Below are 24,116 nucleotides of genomic sequence, written 5' to 3' on the forward strand. Positions count from 1 at the left end.
GCCTGTGCTCTGGGCCTGGGACTGAGGCCTGGGCCTGGGGGCCTGTGGGGTGACCTAGGCTCTAGCCCCGGCTCTATGCCTGGGGGCTTGGGGCCTGGGGCTTGGGGCCTGTGGGGTGACCTAGGCTCTAGGCCTGGCTCTGGGGCCTGGGGGCTTGGGGCCTGTGGGGTGACCTAGGCTCTAGGCCTGGCTCTGGGGCCTGGGGGCTTGGGGCCCGTGGGGTGACCTAGGCTCTAGCCCCGGCTCTAGGCCTGGGGGCTTGGGGCCTGGGGCTTGGGGCCTGTGGGGTGACCTGGGCTCTAGGCCTGGCTCTGGGGCCTGGGGGTTGGGGCCTGCTCCAAGGCCAAGACCTGAGCCTCCTGTTCCCCACCCACCCCGCTCACCGATCCGAGTTCCAGAGACAGAGGATGCAGCAAGGGCTGAGGGTGCCTTTTATAGAACTCTCGAGCCCACGTGAGGCGTCGTCTCAGCTCAGCTCCCGCCCAAAACCACAACATCAGTCCCCGCCCTCCCCGCTCCGAAACAAGGCCGGCAAGCTCACTGCTCCTGTCACTGGCCTTTGCGGGGTGTTTATATGTGACCATTTCCTATCGCTCCTTCTCCTGAATGCACGGACCCCCCCCCACTGGTCCACGCTTTCACTCGCTCCCGGCCTCACTGAACCAGCTCAGGGGTTTGCAAAGGGGAAAGAGACAGAAAGAGAGAGAGAGAGAGAGAGAGAGAGAGACAGAGAGAAAGAAAGACAGAGAGAGAGAGAGAGCGAGGGACAGAGACAGAGAGAGACAGGGAGAGATAGAGACAGAGAGAGAGAGACAGAGAGAGAGCGAGAGAGAGACAGAGAGAGAGCGAGAGACAGATAGAGAGAGAGAGACAGATAGAGAGAGAGAGACAGATAGAGAGAGACAGAGAGAGGGAGACAGAGAGAGAGAGACAGATAGAGAGAAACAGATAGAGAGACAGAGAGAGAGAGACAGAGACAAAGAGACAGATAGAGACCAAGAGAGAGAGAGACACAGAGAGAGAGAGAGACAGAGAGAGAGAGACAGAGAGAGAGAGACAGATAGAGAGAAACAGACAGAGAGACAGAGACAGAGACAGAGAGAGACAGATAGAGACCGAGAGAGAGAGAGAGAGACACAGAGAGAGAGAGAGAGACAGATAGAGAGAGCCAGAGAGGGAGACAGAGAGAGAGAGAGAGACAGATAGAGAGAGACAGAGAGAGAGCGACAGAGAGAGGGAGACAGAGAGAGAGAGACAGACAGATAGAGACAGACAGATAGAGAGAGACAGATAGAGAGAAACAGAGAGAGACAGAGAGAGAGAGACAGAGACAGAGAGAGACAGATAGAGACCGAGAGAGAGAGAGACAGAGAGAGAGAGAGAGACAGATAGAGAGAGACAGATAGAGAGACAGATAGGGACAGAGAGAGAGAGAGAGAGAGAGACAGAGAGAGAGAGACACAGACACAGAGAGACACAGACACACACGCAGAGAGAGAGAGAGATAGATAGAGAGAGACAGATAGTGAGAGTCAGAGAGATAGAGAGAGACAGATAGAGAGAGACAGAGAGACAAAGAGAGACACAGAGAGAGAGAGAGAGACACACACATACAGAGAGAAAGACAGACAGAGAGAGAGAGAGAGAGAAAGTCAGATAGAGAGAGACAGAGAGAGACAGAGAGAGAGACAGAGAGAGACAGAGAGAGACACACACAGAGAGAGACAGACACACAGAGAGAAAGACAGAGAGAGAGAAAGTCAGAGAGAGAGAGAGAACGAGAGCGAGAGAATATGAGCGAGAGAGAGATAGTGAGAGAGCGATAGTGAGAGAGAGATCGTGAGAGAAATAAAGCGAAAGAAAGAGAAAGAGAGTGACAGGGATGGAGAGACCCAGAGGGGGAAAGGACAGTGCGCAGAATGGACTGCGAGAGGTCGGTCACTTGGCACAGTCCGTTATTACTTATTCAAATTTCCATCTGGAATGCTAATGAATCTGACTGCAAAGAGATGGGTGTGTTCCCTTGTGTTTGTGTATGTTTCTGAGGAAAATCATTTTCCCTATCCAAATATTGTGTGCTTTGTCTTGATCAGGCATCACACACAGACCCATCGCCCGCTCCTTAAATATTATGGAAATAAAGGGAATGAATGGGAAATTATTTATGTATGTTGAACAACAAACGCCTTGGTTACATCAGTTTAAATAAGGCGTTGGAACCACAGAGTCTGAACATCGTCAACAATGTCCAACACTCCCAGGACAGGTACAGGGGTTAGATACAGAGTAAAGCTCCCGCTACACTGTCCCATCAAACACTCCCAGGGCAGGTACAGGGGGTTAGATACAGAGTAAAGCTCCCTCTACACTGTCCCATCAAACACTCCCAGGGCAGGTACAGCACGGGTTAGATACAGAGTAAAGCTCCCTCTACACTGTCCCATCAAACACTCCCAGGGCAGGTACAGCATGGGTTAGATACAGAGTAAAGCTCCCTCTACACTGTCCCATCAAACACTCCCAGGGCAGGTACAGCACGGGTTAGATACAGAGTAAAGCTCCCTCTACACTGTCCCATCAAACACTCCCAGGGCAGGTACTGCACGGGTTAGATACAGAGTAAAGCTCCCTCTACACTGTCCCATCAAACACTCCCAGGGCAGGTACAGCATGGGTTAGATACAGAGTAAAGCTCCCTCTACACTGTCCCATCAAACACTCCCAGGGCAGGTACAGCATGGGTTAGATACAGAGTAAAGCTCCCTCTACACTGTCCCATCAAACACTCCCAGGGCAGGTACAGCACGGGTTAGATACAGAGTAAAGCTCCCTCTACACTGTCCCATCAAACACTCCCAGAGCAGGTACAGCACAGGTTAGATACAGAGTAAAGCTCCCTCTACCCTGTCCCATCAAACACTCCCAGGGCAGGTACAGTGGGTTAGATACAGAGTAAAGCTCCCTCTACACTGTCCCATCAAACACTCCCAGGGCAGGTACTGCACGGGTTAGATACAGAGTAAAGCTCCCTCTACACTGTCCCATCAAACACTCCCAGGGCAGGTACAGGGGGTTAGATACAGAGTAAAGCTCCCTCTGCACTGTCCCATCAAACACTCCCAGGGCAGGTACAGCATGGGTTAGATACAGAGTAAAGCTCCCTCTACACTGTCCCATCAAACACTCCCAGGGCAGGTACTGCACGGGTTAGATACAGAGTAAAGCTCCCTCTACACTGTCCCATCAAATACTCCCAGGGCAGGTACAGCACGGGTTAGATACAGAGTAAAGCTCCCTCTACACTGTCCCATCAAACACTCCCAGGACAGGTACAGCACGGGTTAGATACAGAGTAAAGCTCCCTCTACACTGTCCCATCAAACACTCCCAGGGCAGGTACAGCACGGGTTAGATACAAAGTAAAGCTCCCCCTACACTGTCCCATCAAACACTCCCAGGGCAGGTACAGCACAGGTTAGATACAGAGTAAAGCTCCCTCTACACTGTCCCATCAAACACTCCCAGGGCAGGTACAGGGGGTTAGATACAGAGTAAAGCTCCCTCTACACTGTCCCATCAAATACTCCCAGGGCAGGTACAGCACGGGTTAGATACAGAGTAAAGCTCCCTCTACACTGTCCCATCAAACACTCCCAGGGCAGGTACAGGGGGTTAGATACAGAGTAAAGCTCCCTCTACACTGTCCCGTCTGTCATGTATTCAACTAGCATTGTAACCCATGTATAAACTGACAAGTTGTGACTGTGAGAACACTGACCACTAGGTGGTGAACTTTTGGGAGACACTCCTAACCTGGACCTTCAGGTATAAAAGGGGAAGCTCCACCCACTTCCATCACTTGAGTGCTATGGAATAAAGGACATGTCACAGATTGACCTTCTCTCAAGCATGGGCCTTGTGTGCATTTATACTGTATAGTAAGGACGTATCAATGGTGACAAGAAACTGGGAATTTAACCATGCGAGCATGGCCACTAGCAGAAATGACGAGAGGTACCGTGTTAAGGAATGGTTGGGACAGAGAATCAACATTGTTAAAGCAGCACACAGTTCTCCAGGCAGACAAGGGCAGTCGGGCATGCCCCAACATGTAGTCGAGCCCAGAGCGGGAGTTCGACAGAGACAATCGCAAGCTGAACGGCAATTCACGCCATTGCAAGGGACAATGCGGCCAGTAATGGGGCCATCAACACCTGTTAATGGCGCACTCAAGGGCAATAACAGGGGCAGTCAGGGACGATCGACTGGCAAGGGACCTTTTGTTTCAAACCCCAACTCATGCTGGAGGTGTGGAGGCACACACTCAGCCGGAGTTTGCAGAGATGAGCAAAATACCTGCAGAAATGAACATTGGGGGAAATCGCAGGAAGCTGAAGTTCAGCGAGTTCATGTGGAGCACGTATACAGTTCATACACCAGGACGCCACCAATAATGATGAAAGTGCTCCTCAATGGCATCCCAGTATCAATGGAGCTAGACACGGGGGCCAGCCAGTCCCTGATGGGTATCAAACAGTTCGAAAAGTTGTGGGCGTCCGAGGCCTGGAGGCCAAAATTATCGCCGATTGACGCACAGCTACGGACATACACAAAGCAGATCATTCCGGTGCTCGGCAGCGCCACGGTAGTCGTGACCCACAAAGATTCAGAGAACAGGTTGCCACTCTGGATTGTCCCGGGGGATGGTCCCACACTACTGGGGAGGAGTTGGCTTCCTATCATCACCTGGAAATGGGGCGATGTCAATGCAATTTCCTTTGTGGAGCGAGTATCATGCTCACAGATCCTGGACAAATTTGACTCATTATTTCAACCCGGCATCGGCACTTTCATGGGGACCAAGGTAGTGATTCACATAAACCCGGACGCCAGGCCAGTACACCACAAGGCCAGAGCGGTGCTGTACGTGATGCGGGAAAAGATAGAAGGCGAATTGGACTGCCTGCTGAGGGAAGGCATCATCTCGCCAGTCGAATTCAGCGACTGGGCGAGCCCGATTGTGCCGATGCTCAAGGCGGATGGGTCGGTCAGGATTTCTGGTGATTACAAGGCCACCATCAATCGGGTGTCACTCCAAGACCAGTACCCGCTACCGAGAGCGGAGGACCTCTTTGCGACGCTATCCGGTGGCAAACTTTTTTCAAAATTGGACCTGACCTCAGCTTACATGACCCAGGAGCTGGCGAGTGAGTCGAAGAAGCTGACCACCATCACGACACACAAGGGGTTGTTTGAGTACAACAGATATCCGTTCGGGATTCGCTCGGCCGGCGCGATCTTCCAACGAAATATGGAAAGCCTCCTCAAGTCGATTCCAGGGACGGTGGTTTTTCAAGACGACATCCTCATCACGGGTTACGATACTGAAGAACACCTCCACAACCTGCAGGATGTGCTACGCAGACTGGACCGGGTAGGGCTGCGACTGAAAAAGGCGAAGTGCGTCTTCCTAGCTCCAGAGGTAGAATTCCTGGGGATGAGGGTAGCAGCAGACGGGATCAGACCTACTGCGTCCAAGACGGAAGCGATCCAGAGAGTACCCAGACCCCGTAACACGACGGAGCTCCGTTCATTCCTGGGGCTCCTGAACTATTTTGGTAACTTTCTTCCCAAATTGAGCACGCTGCTAGAGCCGCTACACGTGCTCCTACGCAAAGGTCTCGAATGGGTCTGGGGGGACAGCCAGGAAAGGGCTTTTAATAGAGCACGCAATTTGTTATGTTCCAACAATCTGTTAACGCTATATGACCCATGTAAGAAACTTGTGTTAACGTGCGATGCGTCGTCCTATGGGGTCGGGTGTGTGTTGCAGAATGTCAATGCCAAGGGTCAGTTACAGCCGGTAGCTTATGCCTCTAGAAGTCTGTCCCGAGCAGAAAGGGGCTACGGGATGGTAGAAAAGGAGGCGCTCGCATGTGTATATGCGGTAAAGAAAATGCACCAGTACGTGTTTGGCAGGAAATTTGAGCTGGAGACAGATCACAAACCCCTAACGTCCCTTTTGGCCGACAACAAGGCCATAAATGCAAATGCATCGGCCCACATACAGAGGTGGGCACTCGCGTTAGCCGCCTATGATTACACAATTCGGCACAGACCGGGCACCGAAAACTGCGCCGATGCACTCAGCAGGCTCCCACTAGCCACCACGGAGGGGGCTACCGAGCATGGTGCTGAGATGGTCATGGCTGTTGAAGCTTTCGGAAGCGAAGGCTCACCCGTGACAGCCCGTCAGATTAAAGTCTGGACAAATAGAGACCTGCTGTTGTCTCTAATCAAGAAATGTGTCCTGAATGGGGACTGGGCAGCCACGTACAGGGCATGCCCTGAGAAATTTAAACCATTTCACAGGCGCAAGGATGAAATCTCGATTCAGGCCGATTGCCTACTGTGGGGAAACCACGTAGTTATGCCCCAGATGGGCAGAGATGTTCATCAGAGAACTCCACAATGGGCAGCCGGGCATTGTCATGATGAAGGCAATTGCCAGGTCACACGTTTGGTGGCCAGGGATAGATGCAGATCTGGAACTTTGTGTTCGCAGGTGCAACACGTGTGCCCAGCTGGGCAATGCGCCCAGGGAAGCCCCCCTTAGCTCCTGGCCATAGCCCGCCAAGCCTTGGTCACGCATCCATGTGGACTACGCAGGTCCTTTCATGGGGAAAATGTTTTTGGTTGTAGTAGACGCCTATTCCAAATGGATCGAGTGTGACATTTTAAATTCAAGCACATCCTCTGCCACGGTAGAAAGTCTACGGGCAATGTTCGCCGCCCATGGTCTACCGGATATCTTGGTCAGCGACAATGGCCCGTGCTTCACAAGCACTGAATTCCAGGACTTCATGGCAGGCAATGGAATTAACCATGTTAGAACGGCACCGTTCAAGCCGGCCTCAAACGGCCAGGCAGAACGAGCAGTGCAGATAATCAAACAGGGGATGCTCAGAATCCAACGGGGTTCCCTACAAAGCCGCTTATCACGCCTCCTGTTGGCCTACAGATCCCGACCACACTCGCTCACAGGGGTTCCACCCGAAGAGCTGCTAATGAAAAGGATGCTCAAATCCCGGTTATCCCTGAAACACCCCACCATGAAAGAAATTTTCGAGAGCAGGCGCCAGTCACAATATGACAGGAATGCGAGGGCGCGATGTATTGATGTAAATGACCCTACTATTGTCCTCAACTACGCTGCAGGGCACAAATGGCTCGCAGGCACTGTGATTGCCAAAGAGGGGAATAGGATTCTGGTAGTTAAACTTACCAATGGACAAATCTGCCGCAAACATGTGGATCAAACAAAAAGGAGGTTCAGCAACCCCATAGAAGAAGCAGAGGAAGAACACGATATAGGGTTCACTCCACCACAGGTGACCGAACACCGGAACCAAAGGGAGGAGAGCCCAGTCACTGTGGGCAGTCCGGACAGGCCTGAGGCACCGCAAACAGCAGACACTCAGGCCAGCGCCCAACAACCGGAGCCCCAACTCAGGCACTCTACAAGGGAGCGTAAACCACCAGAGAGACTCAACCTGTGATCCCAATAAGACTTTGGGGGGGAGGTGATGTCATGTATTCAACCAGCATTGTAACCCATGTATAAACTGACCTAAATTACACACTGTGAGAACACTGACCACTGACCTTCTGTCAAGCTTGGGCCTCGTGTGCATCTATACTGTATAGTAAGGACGTATCAGTAACACCTGGTCCCAGAGGTTGAAAGGACAGTGCATCTAAGGCAGTGTGACACACGGTCCCAGAGGGGGAAAGGACAGTGTATCTCACACACTGTGAAGCCCAGTCCCAGATGGGGAAAGGACAATTCATCTATTGCACTGTGACACCCGGTCCCAGAGGGGGAAAGGACAGTGTATCTAACGCACTGTGACACCCAGGCCCAGAGGGGGAAAGGACTGTGTATCTAACGCACTGTGACACCCGGTCCCAGAGGGGGAAAGGACTGTGTATCTAACGCACTGTGACACCCGGTCCCAGAGGGAGAAAGGACAGTGTATCCAACGCACTGTGACACCCGGTCCCAGAGGGGGAAAGGACTGTGTATCTAACGCACTGTGATACCCGGTCCCAGAGGGGGAAAGGACACTGTATCTAAGGCACTGTGACACCCGGTCCCAGAGGGGGAAAGGACAGTGTATCTAATGCACTGTGACACCCGGTCCCAGAGGGGGAAAGGACAGTGTATCTAACACATTGACACCCGGTCCCAGAGTGTGAAAGGACAGTGTATCTAACGCACTGAGACACCCGGTCCCAGAGGGGGGAAAGGACAGTGTATCGAACGCACTGTGACACCCGGTCCCAGAGGGGGAAAGGACAGTGTATCTAACGCACTGTGACACCCGGTCCCAGAGGGGGAAAGGACAGTGTATGTAACACACTGTGACACCCGGTCCCAGAGGGGGAAAGGACAGTGTATCTAACGCACTGTGACACCCGATCCCAGAGGGGGAAAGGACAGTGTATCTAACGCACTGTGACACCCGGTCCCAGAGGGGGAAAAGGACTGTGTATCTAACGCACTGTGACACCCGGTCCCAGAGGGGGAAAGGACAGTGTATCTAACGCACTGTGACACCCGGTCCCAGAGGGGGAAAGGACTGTGTATCTAACGCACTGTGACACCCGGTCCCAGAGGGGGACAGGACAGTGTATCTAACGCACTGTGACACCCGGTCCCAGAGGGGGAAAGGACAGTGTATCTAACGCACTGTGACACCCGGTCCCAGAGGGGGAAAGGACAGTGTATCTCACGCACTGTGACACCCGGTCCCAGAGGGGGAAAGGACTGTGTATCTAACGCACTGTGACACCCGGTCCCAGAGGGAGAAAGGACTGTGTATCTAACGCACTGTGACACCCGGTCCCAGAGGGGGAAAGGACTGTGTATCTAACGCACTGTGACACCCGGTCCCAGAGGGGGAAAGGACAGTGTATCTAACGCACTGTGACACCCGGTCCCAGAGGGGGAAAGGACAGTGTATCTAACGCACTGTGACACCCGGTCCCAGAGGGGGAAAGGACAGTGTATCTAACGCACTGTGACACCCGGTCCCAGAGGGGGAAAGGACAGTGTATCTAACGCACTGTGACACCCGGTCCCAGAGGGGGAAAGGACAGTGTATCTAACGCACTGTGACACCCGGTCCCAGAGGGGGAAAGGACAGTGTATCTAACACAGTGTGACACCCGGTCCCAGAGGGGGAAAGGGCAGTGTATCTAACGCACTGTGACACCCGGTCCCAGAGGGGGAAAGGGCAGTGTATCTAACACACTGTGACACCCGGTCTGTAACACAGCAATCGCGAGTCGACAAAAACGACAGCAGCCAGGGGGGGGAAATGGTGGGTGAACGTTTTATTTGAGCGTAATTTGTGACAGCAAAAATCAAAGCACGAAAAAGCTCCGTAACTTCAGAAACGTACGAAAAAAAATAAAATAAAAATAACCCAGAGTTTTACACAGTAAGTTTACTTGAAACTAACCAAAAACACAAAAAATTAAAATCTTTTGGAAAGCAAACCGGATTCATTTATTGATCTGTCCTGGTCGATTTTATACATCGCCATTACATGTGATTTCAATCTCTTCGAATTTCCCGGGTGGTGGTGGGGGGGTGGGGGGGATGTGGGGAGTTGATCCATGTCCCGTGTTCGGGTAGAAATCACCCCCACGGTCCGACAACACACTCTGACGCACACACACACACACACACACACACACACGGCTAGCTCTTAAAAATACATCTATTCAGACTACATTTTAAAGTTTCAACGTTGTTTATTGCTCCTCTCTCGTCTCTCTCCCTCCCTCCCTCCCTGCAGTTCGATAAAGCTCTCCCCCCGCCCCCCTCTCCCTCCATCCCGTCAGATCACCGCAGACTTTAAAAGGCCGTGTGACCAATCTGCAGCTGAAACCGCTCAGGGTGGGGGGGGGGGCTCTGCTTAAAGGGGAGGTCACAGGATGATAGGGCAGGGTATCGAATGCAGTGTGATATACCCGGTCCCGAAGCAGGGAAAGGACAGTGTGTATCTGAAGCACTGGGACAAGGGACAGTGCATCCAAGCTGAGTGACACGACACTGGAGCAGAACAGTGAGAGTCAGGACTTGAGAGACGTCGGATTTACGAGCGAGAGTTTGAAGTCGAACGTCACCGATCCGAGTATTCGAAGGGGGCCGCGGATGGCCGAACCCCCTCGGTTCAGATCAGACCGCTGTCAGGTCGCAAAACTAACACCAGCGTTCTACACAGAATGAAGAGGAAGAGCACATTCTGAGGCCGGTCTTAAAATAAAAAAAAACACACACACACCTCGCGCGCACACACACATACACACACATACACGTACATACATACAGGTCGAATTCAAGCTTGTCCCCGAACCTCTCCCCCATCCCCTCCGCCGAGCACTGGGGAGAGGGGTGGGGACGGGGCGTGGGTTTATCAAAGTAGGAACGCCCCGTGTAGGAGAGAGGAGGGTGTGTGTGTGTGTGTGTGTGGGGCGGGGGGGGGGGAGAGAGGAAGACAGACTGATGGACGAGGGACCTGTGGTAATGGCTGAAAGTTTTGCGAGACATTTTCTGCTGCGATATATTTTCGGGGAGGGGGTGGAAAGAGGGTTTCAAACAGGACTAGGCTCCGTTACCAGAAATTGTGTGTGGGTTTGGGTGTGTGGAGGGGGGGCAAAAATGAGGCCCTTTGTCTTCGGTGCTCTCACGTATCATCTTCCCCCAGTCGCTGCACCCACCCAGCCCACTTCTCTCAAACACACACACACACACGAAGAAGGAACTCTATATCCACACTGGGGGGGGGGGGGGGGAAAGAGAGGGGGACAGGGGCCAGGACTGGCACAGAGGACGTCCCTTCATTTCCCCTGCCCCGCCCCCCCCCCAAAGGAGGGGGTGGGAGAGGGAGGGTGCGATGCACACAATGCAGCGACCGACTGAGATGTGGGAACAGTGGAACAAAAGGTGGAGGGCGAGGAACATAGGCCCCCCCCCCGCTCCTCGGAGTCATGCTCCCCCCCCCCCCCCCCCCCCCCCATGGCCCGTTAATCCCATCGCCCGCTGTTCTGGCCCAGTCCGATCCAGTGGGAAGCTTCCAAGTCAGTGATCTTCCTCACAATACAACACGCATTTGTTCAGATTGTTTCTGGTGGAGTGGGATGGAGGGGGCGGGAGAACCGTACGGACATCGTCATCGGTTGCTGTTTATTGATCCGAGGAGGGAGAGAGTTTGTGAGGAGAGAACATCGAGATGCAGATGGTGGTGGGGGGGGGGGCGGGAGAGTGTGGAAAGAGAGCAATAGAGAGAGAGAAATGGACGACCGGAGACAGAAAGGGAACAAGAAAGAGAGCAAAAGAAAGCCAAGCGAGAAAAAGGATAGAGAGAAAAAAAAAGAGAGAGAAAGGATGGGGGACAGCAGAGTGAGGGAGAGAATGAGAGGGAGAGAGAGAGGTGTCGAGTCCAGTGTGTTGTGCCAGTGTGCTGCGTGCCCATGGGCACACTCCCTCGCCTGGGCACCAGCTCAGCGCTCACTGAACGGCCTGTTCGTTGGCACTGCTGCCCGAGTCCTGCGGCTTCATGACGTCTGGCAGCTCGGGCGGGCTGGAGAACGGGTCAATGCGGAGTGGTTCAAACTGGTCATCTGAGTGTTGGGGGGGGGGGGGGGGGGGGGAAAACAGGAGAGAGAGACACGGTTAGAGCAACGGTGCCAGAGCTGGGCCTTCCCCCAGGCCAAACTCCCGAGTCGGCCGTTCGGCCCCCCGATCCTGCTCCGCCATTCAATAAGATCACGGCTGATCCGATCATGGACTCAGCTCCACTTCCCCGCCCGCTCCCCATAACCCTTCACTCCCTTATCGCTCAAAAATCTGTCTATCTCCACCTTAAATATATTCAATGACCCAGCCTCCACAGCTCTCTGGGGCAGAGAATTCCACAGATTTACAACCCTCTGAGAGAAGAAATTCCTCCTCATCCCAGTTTTAAATGGGCGGCCCCTTATTCAGAGACTATGCCCCCTAGTTCTAGATTCCCCCACGAGGGGAAACATCCTCTCTGCATCTACCCTGTCAAGCCCCCTCATTATCTTAAACGTTTCAATAAGATCACCACCCATTCTTCTAAACGCCAATGAGTACAGACCCAACCGGCTCAAACTTTCTTCATAAGACAACCCCCTCACCTCAGGAATAAACCGCAACGCGTCACGGTCATCAAAGAGCAGTCAACCCACCACCGCTGAAATGCAGGCAGACGCAGCAGCCGGTTTGCACACAGTAGGGTCCCACCCAACAACAGCCCAATAATCTGCCTTTAAGTAGCGTTGGGTGAGAGGGAGAGATCCGCCACGCGCACTTCCAGTTCCCGCCCTGGCCACTGTCGGAGGCTGAACCACTCCCAGTTGTAAGGAACTACTCTCACTCCCGCGGCGTCCTATCGACATGCAGCACTCCCTCAGTACTGACCCTCCGACAGTGCGGCACTCCCTCAGTACTGCCCCTCCGACAGTGCAGCACTCCCTCAGTACTGTCCCTCTGACAGTGCAGCACTCCCTCAGTCCTGCCCCTCCGACAGTGCAGCACTCCCTCAGTACTGACCCTCTGACAGTGCAGCACTCCCTCAGTACTGCCCCTCCGACAGTGCAGCTCTCCCTCAGTACTGCCCCTCCGACAGTGCAGCACTCCCTCAGTACTGCCCCTCCGACAGTGCAGCGTCCGGCGGTCGTGAAAGGCGCTGTCGAAATGCAAATCTTTATATCCTTCCCATCACCAAGACATAGAAACATAGAAAATAGATGCAGGAGTAGGCCATTCGGCCCTTCGAGCCTGCACCACCATTCAACAAGATCATGGCTGATCATTCCCTCAGTACCCCTTTCCTGCTTTCTCTCCATACCCCCCCCCCCCACTCCCACCTCCGTAACAGCACCCGTCTCCGCCCCTGCCTCAGCTCATCCACTACAGAAGCCCTCATCCATTCCTTTGTTACCTCCAGACTTGACTATTCCAACACACTCCTGGCTGGCCTCCCACATTTTACCCGACGTAAACTCGAGGTCATACAAAACGTGGCTGCCCCCGTGTCCTAACTCGCACCGAGTCTCGCTCACCCATCGCCCCTGTGCTCGTTGACCTACATTGGCTCCCGGTTAAGCAACGCCTCGAATTTAAAACTCTCCTCCTGGTGTTCCAATCCCTCCATGGCCCTCGCCCCTCCCCGTCTCTGTAATCTCCTCCAACACCCCCTCCCCCCTCCCGCGAGATGTCTGTGCTCTTCGAATTCTGGCTTGTGCATCCCCAATTCCCATCGCCCCACCATTGGTGGCCGTGCCTTCAGCTGCCGGGGCCCGATGCTCTGGAATTCCCTGCCTCAACCTCTCTGTGCCCGCCCCCCCTCCCTTCTTTAAGAAGCTCCTGAAGATCTGCCTCCTCGACCCAGCTTTTGGTCACCTGCCCGAATATCTCACGTGGCTGTCAAATTTTAATCCGATTTATGCTCCTGTTAAGTGCGTTGGGTCGTTTAACTACGTAAAAAAGGCGCAGTATAAACCTTATTGAGGTGTATAAAATTATGAGGGGTCTTGATAAGAGTGGATAGGAAGGACCTGTTTCCCCGGGCAGAGGGGTCAACAACCAGGGGGCATAGATTTAAAGTAATTGGGGGGAGGTTTAGAGGGGATTTGAGGGGAAATGTCTTCACCCAGAGGGTGGTGGGGGTCTGGAACTCACGGCCTGAAAGGGTGGTAGAGGCAGAAACCCTCACCACATTTAAAAAGTACCTGGATGTACACTTGAAGTGCTGTAACCTGCAGGGCTACGGACCGAGAGCTGGAAAGTGGGATTAGGCTGGGTAGCTCTTTGTCGGCCGGCGCGGACACGATGGGCCGAAATGGCCTCCTCCCGTGCTGCAAACTTCTGCGAGATATAAAGGCTCCTGGCGCATGTCTCCCTGAAACACTCCCTGCACGAGAGGCTGTTCAACCTGGTTAGCCTTCACGTCGAGGGCCTGGGATTCATGGCGCGTGGTCAGGTTGAGACAGAAGTATAGTGAGAGAGCAGGGGGAAGAGGGAGCGAATCAGACCGAGCCGTATGCCCGATATGCGGCAGGTCCGCATCGGAATCTCAGCCCTCGCCGTCACTGTTCATTATTTGGGGTAAGGGGTGGGTGGGAATGTGGGACAAACCACGACTGCATTTTCACAGAGCCAGTACAGGCACGATGGCCTGTGTCTGCTCCTTCGGTGCTGCAAGTTTATAGGATCCATGAATTTCCTACACTCTGCCTCACCCAGCATCTGCAAGTTTTTTTGCATAGACTTTGACTAAAACAGATGCAGATAAAGGGCCGCAGCTTTGCATATATCTCCATGAGACCAGCAGATCGGGAGGGGCAGGTTAGAGGCGGTTTGTATCGCACAAATTGGATTAGAATGGGGCCCATAGGGGGAAAGGACAGTGTATCTAACGCACTGTGTCACCCGGTCCCAGAGGGGGAAAGGACAGTGTATCTAACGCACTGTGTCACCCGGTCCCAGAGGGGGAAAGGACAGTGTATCTAACGCACTGTGTCACCCGGTCCCAGAGGGGGAAAGGACAGTGTATCTAACGCACTGTGTCACCCGGTCCCAGAGGGGGAAAGGACAGTGTATCTAACGCACTGTGTCACCCGGTCCCAGAGGGGGAAAGGACAGTGTATCTAACGCACTGTGACACCCGGTCCCAGAGGGGGAAAGGACAGTGTATCTAATGCACTGTGTCACCCGGTCCCAGAGGGCGAAAGGACAGTGTATCTAACACACTGTGACACCCGGTCCCAGAGGGGGAAAAGGACAGTGTATCTAACACACTGTGACACCCAGTCCCAGAGGGGGAAAGGACAGTGTATCTAACGCACTGTGACACCCGGTCCCAGAGGGGGAAAGGACAGTGTATCTGATGCGCTGTGACATGCGGTGGGGATGGATCAGTAGGGGACAGTTACCTTCTCTCCTCTCGAGCCCCACCTGTGAGCCAGCCCTGCAGCTTGGGGCTGTCAGCAAGCTGAACAGTTTGCTGCTCTCCCCACCACTTCCTCTTGCCGTGCTGCCTTGCGGCCACGGGCTGCATAGCCGATCAGGATGTGGCTGTGCTTGAACAGTCAGCACCCTACATCATCCTGCTCTCCTTTCCCCACTATCGCAGTCACACCCGTCTTCAATGCCCCTCCTCCCCGCGCCCCCCTCTCAGCCCCTCACCAAGGCTATGGGCTTCACAGGCAACAAGTGTCCCGTGTCCCTCCATGGTATCCAATCTTTCGGTGGTCTCGATGAGATATTTGACTGTGATGCCGCCTTTAACCTCAGTGATCGGGACAATATCAGACTTGATATTGGCCCTCCCTAACACGGGTACTTAGCTAACTGTGCCCTGCGCCTCTCCCCAATAGGCAGCACCAGGCCAGGTTTGAAGCCTGGGCCTTTCTTGCTGTGTCTTTGCAAGGGGCTCAGTCAGACATTTTTGCACGGAAGATTAAGCAGTGATCAAGTCACATAATCATTACAGCACGGACGGCGGCCATTCGGCCCATCCCGACTCTCAGCCAGTCCCACTCCTTTCCCCGTGGCCCTGCTAATCCCTTTCCTTCAGGTACTTATCCAACTCCCTTTTGAAAGCCACGATGGAGTCTGCCTCCCCCACCCTCTCAGGCCGTGCATTCCCGATCCTAACCACTCGCTGCGTAAATACGTTATTCCTCGTGTCGCCCTTGGTTCTTCTGTCAATCACCTTAAATCTGTGTCATAGAAACATAGAAAATAGGCGCAGGAGTAGGCCATTCGGCCCTTCCGAGCCTGCCCCACCATTCAATGAGTTCATGGCTGATCATTCCCTCAGTACCCCTTTCCTGCTTTCTCTCCATACCCCTTGATCCCTTTAGCCGTAAGGGCCATATCTAACTCCCTCCTGAATATATCCAATAAACTGGTATCAACAATTCTCTGCGGCAGGGAATTCCACAGGTTCACAACTCTGAGTGAAGAAGTTTCCCCTCATTTCAGTCCTAAATGGCCTACCCCTTATACTTAAGACTGTGTCCCCTGGTTCTGGACTTCCCCAACATCGGGAACAATCTACCCGTATCTAACCTGTCCAGTCCCGTCAGAATCTTATATGTTTCTATGAGATCCCCTCTCATCCTTCTAAACTGTGTAAAGGCCTAGTTGATCCAGTCTCTCCTCATATGTCAGTCCTGCCATCCCTGGAATCAGTCTGGTGAACCTTCGCTGCACTCCCTCAATAGCAAGAATGTCCTTCCTCAGATTAGGAGACCAAAACTGAACACAATATTCCAGGTGAGGCCTCACCAAGGCCCTGAGCAACTGCAGTAAGACCTCCCTGCTCCTATACTCAAATCCTCACGCTATGAAGGCCAACATACCATTTGCCTTCTTCACCGCCTGCTGTACATGCATGCCAACTTTCAATGACTGATGAACCATGACACCCAGGTCTCGTTGCACCTCCCCTTTTCCTAATCTGTCACCATTCAGATAATATTCTGCCTTAGTGTTTTTGCCCCCAAAGTGGATAATCTCACATATATCCAGATTATACTGCATCTGCCATGTATTTGCCCACTCACCTAACCTGTCCAAGTCACCCTGCAGCCTCTTAGCGTCCTCCTCACAGCTCACACTGCCACCCAAGTTTAGTGTCATCTGCAAACTTATAGATATTACACTCAATTCCTTCGTCTAAATCATTAATGTACATTGTAAATAGCTGGGGTCCCAGCACTGAGCCCTGCGGCACCCCACTAGTCACTGCCTGCCATTCTGAAAAGGACCCGTTTATCCCGACTCTCTGCTTCCTGTCTGCCAACCAGTTCTCTATCCACGTCAGTACATTACCCCCAATACCATGTGCTTTAATTTTGCACACTAATCTCTTGTGTGGGACCTTATCAAAAGCCTTTTGAAAGTCCAAATAAACAACATCCACTGGTTCTCCCTTGTCCACTCTACTAGTTACATCCTCAAAAAACTCTAGATTTGTCAAGCATGATTTCCCTTTCATAAATCCATGCTGACTTGGACCGATCCCGACACTGCTTTCCAAATATGCTGCTATTTCATCTTTAATAATTGATTCCAACATTTTCCCCACTACCGATGTCAGGCTAACTGGTCTATAATTACCTGCTTTCTCTCTCCCTCCTTTTTTAAAAAGTGGTGTTACATTAGCTACCCTCCAGTCCATAGGAACTGATCCAGAGTCAATAGACTGTTGGAAAATGATCACCAATGCATCCACTATTTCTAGGGCCACTTCCTTAAGTACTCTGGGATGCAGACTATCAGGCCCCGGGGATTTATCGGCCTTCAATCCCATCAATTTCCCTAACACAATTTCCTGACTGATAGATTTCCTTCAGTTCCTCCTTCTCGCTAGACCCTCGGTCCCCAAGTATTTCCGGAAGGTTATTTGTGTTTTCCTTCGTGAAGACAGAACCAAAGTATTTGTTCAACTGGTCTGTCATTTCTTTGTTCCCCATTATAAATTCACCTGAATCTGACTGCAAGGGACCCACATGTTTGTCTTCACTAATCTTTTTCTCTTCACATATCTATAGAAGCTTTTGCAGTCAGTTTTTATGTTCCCGGCAAGCTTCCTCTCATACTCTATTTCCGCCCTCCTAATTAAACCCTTTGTCCTCCTCTGCTGAATTCTACATTTCTCCCAGTCCTCAGGTTTGCTGCTTTTTCTGGCCAATGGCTCTCGACCCTTCCGCCAATGGGAACAGTTTCTCTCTCTCTACCCTGTCTAGACCCCTCATGATATTGAGCACCTCGATCAAATCTGCCCTTAACCTTCTCTGCTCCAAGGAGAACAACCCCAGCTTCTCCAGTCTCCCAAAATAACTGAAGTCCCTCGTCCCTGGTACCATTCTGGTCAATATTTTCTGCGCCCTCTCCAAGGCCTTCACATCCTTCCTAAAGTGCGGTGCACAGAATTGGACACAATACTCCAGCTGGGGCCGAACCGGTGTTTTACACAAGTTCATCATAACTTCCTTGTTTTCGTACTCTCTGCCTCTACGCTGGGTAAAGTTGGTCTCTGAGTGACTACGGTCGATGCAGTCCCAGCTAATGGGGGGAGGGAGTGGGGGGGGGAGGCAGCAGCTGGACTAAGCCAGGCCAGGTGGCCTCTCAACACTCCGACATTCAAATGGAAAAAGATGCAAAACGCACCGTTTCCTGGCACTTGTTCACTCAGCCGTCTCCCCAACAGCCATCTCATTTGCAAAGCAAATGTGCCACCGAGCTCACTTTCCCTGTCCTTGCTTGTAACTGTTACTCAACACTCTCGCTCTCTCGCAAACCCAACCCCCGCGACGCGCAAAGCCGTTACAAGGCTCTCTTGCACCTTGCTGTGCGGCTCCCTTGCTCGCTGACTGCGCGCGGAACAGACCGAACTTGAGCACAGGTGTCAGGCGTCATTCTCTCTCTCTCTCTCGCCTCGGAGTCAGGCGTCGCGGGTTTGAGCTCCCAAGCTGGTACTCCCTGGTTGCCAGTGCTGAGGGAGTGCTGCACTATCGGAGGGGCAGTACTGAGGGAGTGCCGCACTGTCGGAGGGGCAGTACTGAGGGAGTGCCGCACTGTCGGAGGGGCAGTACTGAGGGAGTGCCGCACTGTCGGAGGGGCAGTACTGAGGGAGCGCCGCACTGTCGGAGGGTCAGTACTGAGGGAGCGCTGCACTGTCGGAGGGGCAGTACTGAAGGAGCGCTGCACTGTCGGAGGGTCAGTACTGAGGGAGCGCTGCACTGTCGGAGGGGCGGTAACTGAGTGAGCGCTGCACTGTCGGAGGGGCGGTACTGAGGGAGGGCCGCACTGTCGGAGGGGCAGTACGGAGGGAGTGTCGCACTGTGGGAGGGTCAGTACTGAGGGAGTGCCGCACTGTCGGAGGGGCAGTACTGAGGGAGTGCCGCACTGTCGGAGGAGCAGTACTGAGGGAGTGCCGCACTGTCGGAGGAGCAGTACTGAGGGAGCGCCGCACTATCGGAGGGGCAGTACTGAGGGAGCGCCGCACTATCGGAGGTAATGTCTCGGGTGGAGGTAAAATCCCAGAACACTATTGGACAACAGGGGTGAGATCTGCCAGATGTCCGAGTTGCCAAAATGAATCCCGCGACTAACATCACCAGAAACCAGATGACCGGGCCATTATCACATCAGTGGTTTGTGGGATCTTGCTGTGTGCATTATGGGCTGCCGCATCTCCGACATTACACCAAAGACTGCACTTCAAAAATATTTCATTGGTTGTGAAGCACTTTGGGATGTCCTGAGGTGAAAGGAGCTGCAGAGTATGAATTCGTGGAAGCGAGGGGCAGAGAGGGCGAGGGGCAGAGATAGGGGCAGCGAGAGAGAGAGAGAGGGGGTGTGTGGTTGGGGGTTGGGCCGTGTTGAAGCGAGAGAGCGAGAGGCTGTGAGTGGGAGGTAGCGATAGTGCGAGGCGGGTAGCCGATTCCCTCTGTGGCTTAGCATTCTTCGAGCTCTCTCTCTATCGAGTGTGTGTGCGCGCGCGCGCGCGCGCCGGGGCATCTGAGCAAAAGCAGGAAATGGCTCTCCCCTCAAGCCGCTGACTGTTGCAGCTGTGTGTCTCGGGACTCGCAGCAGGAGGAAGGAGGGGGTTTTCCAGTCAACAGATGCGGTTCGACAATCGGCACCTTTGCTGCATCGCGGCGAGGGGTTGCTTTCGGTGTAAAACCTTGAGCACTCCGGGGAACGAGTGACCGGGGTGTGGGGGAGGCCCGATGGCTCCCTGCAATTTCTCTTTTTGCAAACCTGTCCCGCGGTACAGGAGGGAGGAGAAGTGAAGGGGGTGGGCGGGTAGAAATTTCAGGGCTTCGGGACCTCGGCAGCCGAAGGCACGGCCCGCCAACGGTGCAGCGATGGAAATTGGGGATGCGCACGAGGCCAAAAGCTGGAGGAGCGCAGAGATCTCGGAGGGTTGTCGGGCTGGAGGAGGGGTTACAGGGATCGGGAGAGGGGCGAGGAAGCCATGGAGGGACTGGAAAACAAGGAGGCCAGTTTGAAAATGGCGGGACCGGGAGCCCATGGAGGTCAGCGAGCAAAGGGGCTGATGGGTGATCGGGGACTCGGTGCGGGTTCGGGCAGCAGAGCCGGGAGGTTCTGGATCGGGGGGTGGGGGTGTGAGGGTGGGTGGCGAGAGTGCAGTCGGGATGACTCCAAACCCAGCATCCCGATTTCCCCCCCCTTCAGCAAGCGGAGCGGGGGTGGGGGCAGCGATCTTTAGGAGGGGAAGGAGGGGTATCGCAGTTCAGGCCAGAAGATGTTAATGGTGCTGTGGGCGGAGAGTCTAGAACCAGGGGTCACAGTCTCAGGATAAGGGGGCGGCCATTTCGGACTGAGATGAGGAGGAATTTCTTCACTCACTCAGAGGGAAGTGAATCTTTGGAATTCTCTGCCCCGGAGAGATGCTCAGCCATTGAGTATATTCAAGTCTGAAATCACTAGTTTTTTTTTGGAGTGCAGGGGATTCAAGGGATACGGGGATCGGGCGGGAAAAGTGAGTTGAGGTCAATGATCAGCCATGATCGTATTAAATGGCACAGCAGGCTCGAGGGGCGGGAAGGCTGACTCCTGCTCCCATCTCTCATGTTCGGAGAGGCTGCTGAGAAACATGGAAAATAGGTGCAGGAGTAGGCCATTCGGCCCTTCAAGCCTGCACCACCATTCAATATCATCACGGCTGATCATTCATCTCAGTACCCCTTTCCTGCTTTCTCACCATACCCCTTGATCCCTTTAGCTGTAAGGGCCACATCTAACTCCCTTTTGAATATATCTAACGAACTGGTCTCAACAACTTTCTGCGGCAGAGAATTCCACAGGTTCACAATTCTCTGAGTGAAGAAGTTTCTCCTCATCTCGGTCCTAAATGGCTTACCCCTTATCCTTAGACTGTGGCCCCTGGTTCTGGACTTCCCCAACATCGGGAACATTCTTCCTGCATCTAACTTGTCCAGTCCCGTCAGAATTTTATAAGTTTCTATGAGATCCCCTCTCATTCTTCTAAACTCCAGTGAATACAGGCCCAGTCAATCCAGTCTTTCTTCATATGTCAGTCCCACCATCCCAGGAATCAGTCTGGTGAACCTTCGCTGCACTCCCTCAATAGCAAGAACGTCCTTCCTCAGATTAGGAGACCAAAACTGTACACAATATTCCAGGTGAGGCCTCACCAAGGCCCTGTACAACTGCAGTAAGACCTCCCTGCTCCTATACTCAAATCCTCGAGCTATGAAGGCCAACATGCCATTTGCCGTCTTCACTGCCTGCTGTACCTGTGTGAGGGAGGACATGAGGCGTGGAAATGGCAGGGATGTTGGGCGAGGCAGGGAGAGAGAGAGAGCGCGAGGAAACAAAACGGCGGAAGACTGACTGAACAGAGCAACAGACCACAACATCCTGTCTGTCAGACAGGACGCCTGGTTGTGAAACCAGCCTGGGGCTCCACATGAGCGCAACGATCACCAAATACGGGCAAACGCGACTGGGCTCGGGGGGGGGGGGCGTGTCCCGCGAAGCAGGCCTCAAGCCTGGCCACGACTCCCCATCAGCCCCCACCCCCCCCTGCTCTGGTGCGAGATCTGCTGACACAGCACAAGGGATGGAGCTTGGGTCTTTCCGGCTCTGGGGCAGCCAGATAGGAAATGCGGTTCAAACAGAGGGGAGCGGAGGAGAGAGATTGGCCACACCACCCCCCCCCACGCCAACCGCGCCCAGCTGCCCGTGTCATGCCAGGTGCGGGCGTGGGGGGGGGGGGGGGAATTTTCAGGCCCTCGCCCGAGAGACCCAGCTCCCTCGGCACCGAAACCAGACCCCTTTTCAGACACTTTCACCTCCGGCAGGAGAGAAGTGAAAGTGGGGCTTGGTGGTTCAGAGACCGCATGGCCTCCTCCAGACCTTACCACGCTGCCCTCTAGCTGCTCCCCTCCAAACGGCAATCCCGGTCGAGCACAGATATTCGACAGCAGGGGGCTTCGTGGGATGGGCGCTGGTTGCCATTCCCTCCGTTGTCCAATGACCTGGCGGCAGAGAGGCGTGGGGGGGGGTGGGTTCTATCGGGCCCAGAATAAGAGGCAGCCTGCAAGCTGAGAGAGTCCGTGTCTGCAAGGGCAGGTGTACTAAACTTGTGGTGTGTTTGAACACACGGTAACCCACTGCACTGGCTCCCGGTTAAGCCACGCCTCGATTTCAAAATTCTCATCCTTGTTTACAAATCCCTCCATGGCCCTCGCCCCCTCCCTATCTCTGTAATCTCCTCCAGCCCCACAACCTCCCCGAGATGTCTGCGCTCCTCTAATTCTGCCCTCTTGATCATCCCTGACTATAATCGCTCCACCATCGGTGGCCATGCCTTCAGCTGCCTGGGTCCCAAGCTCTGGAACTCCCTCCCTAAACCTCTCCGCCTCTCTTTCCTTCTTCAAGGCACTCCGTAAATCTACCCCTGTGCGGCTCGGTATCAAATTTTTAGTGCATAATATTCCTGGGAAGTGTCTTGGGACATTTCACTACATTAAAGGCGCTACTGTTGTTGTTGTTGTCCTGGGCTGTGTATTTAAACACAGGGTAACCCAGTCCTGTACAGTGCTGTGTATTTAAAGACAGGGTAACCCAGTCCTGTACAGTGCTGTGTATTTGGACACAGGTAACCCAGTTCTGTACAGTGCTGTGTATTTGGACACAGGTAACCCAGTCCTGTACAGTGCTGTGTATTTAGACACAGGGTAACACAGTCCTGTACAGTGCTGTGTATTTAGACACAGGGTAACACAGTCCTGTACAGTGCTGTGTATTTAGACACAGGGTAACAGAGTCCTGTACAGTGCTGTGTATTTAGACACAGGGTAACAGTCCTGTACAGTGCTGTGTATTTAGACACAGGGTAACACAGTCCTGTTCAGTGCTGTGTATTTAGACACAGGGTAACACAGTCCTGTACAGTGCTGTGTATTTAGACACAGGGTAACACAGTCCTGTTCAGTGCTGTGTATTTAGACACAGGGTAACACAGTCCTGTACAGTGCTGTGTATTTAGACACAGGGTAACACAGTCCTGTACAGTGCTGTGTATTTAGACACAGGGTAACAGTCCTGTGTATTTAGACACAGGGTAACACAGTCCTGTACAGTGCTGTGTATTTAGACACAGGGTAACCCAGTCCTGTACAGTGCTGTGTCTTGAAACACAGGCTAACCCAGTCCTGTACAGTGCTGTGTATTTAAAGACAGGGTAACCCAGTCCTGTACAGTGCTGTGTATTTGGACACAGGTAACCCAGTCCTGTACAGTGCTGTGTATTTGGACACAGGTAACCCAGTCCTGTACAGTGCTGTGTATTTAGACACAGGGTAACACAGTCCTGTACAGTGCTGTGTATTTAGACACAGGGTAACACAGTCCTGTACAGTGCTGTGTATTTAGACACAGGGTAACAGAGTCCTGTACAGTGCTGTGTATTTAGACACAGGGTAACAGTCCTGTACAGTGCTGTGTATTTAGACACAGGGTAACACAGTCCTGTTCAGTGCTGTGTATTTAGACACAGGGTAACACAGTCCTGTACAGTGCTGTGTATTTAGACACAGGGTAACACAGTCCTGTTCAGTGCTGTGTATTTAGACACAGGGTAACACAGTCCTGTACAGTGCTGTGTATTTAGACACAGGGTAACACAGTCCTGTACAGTGCTGTGTATTTAGACACAGGGTAACAGTCCTGTGTATTTAGACACAGGGTAACACAGTCCTGTACAGTGCTGTGTATTTAGACACAGGGTAACACAGTCCTGTACAGTGCTGTGTATTTAGACACAGGGTAACACAGTCCTGTACAGTGCTGTGTATTTAGACACAGGGTAACACAGTCCTGTACAGTGCTGTGTATTTAGACACAGGGTAACACAGTTCAGTGTATTTGGACACAGGGGCCTGGATTCAGAGTTTCCCGATCTGCGAGACGTTCCGTGGATCCCGACTGTTGGGAGAGAGCAGACCCC

At 53.2% G+C, this 24,116-nt stretch overlaps 1 protein-coding gene across 1 annotated transcript in view; it reads right to left on the reverse strand.

Annotated features, from left to right (window-relative positions):
- Positions 1-9,382: 9,382 nt before the first annotated feature.
- elob (elongin B) overlaps positions 9,383-24,116 on the reverse strand; it is a 29,904-nt gene continuing 15,170 nt past the window's right edge. The window contains exon 3 of the mRNA XM_070871849.1: positions 9,383-11,694. Within this exon, the coding sequence (XP_070727950.1) occupies positions 11,582-11,694 (113 nt within the window). The 3' untranslated portion in view covers positions 9,383-11,581. The remainder of the gene's footprint in view (positions 11,695-24,116) is intronic.

Source organism: Pristiophorus japonicus, unplaced genomic scaffold (assembly GCF_044704955.1).
Source record: "Pristiophorus japonicus isolate sPriJap1 unplaced genomic scaffold, sPriJap1.hap1 HAP1_SCAFFOLD_29, whole genome shotgun sequence".
Lineage (NCBI taxonomy): Eukaryota > Metazoa > Chordata > Chondrichthyes > Pristiophoridae > Pristiophorus > Pristiophorus japonicus.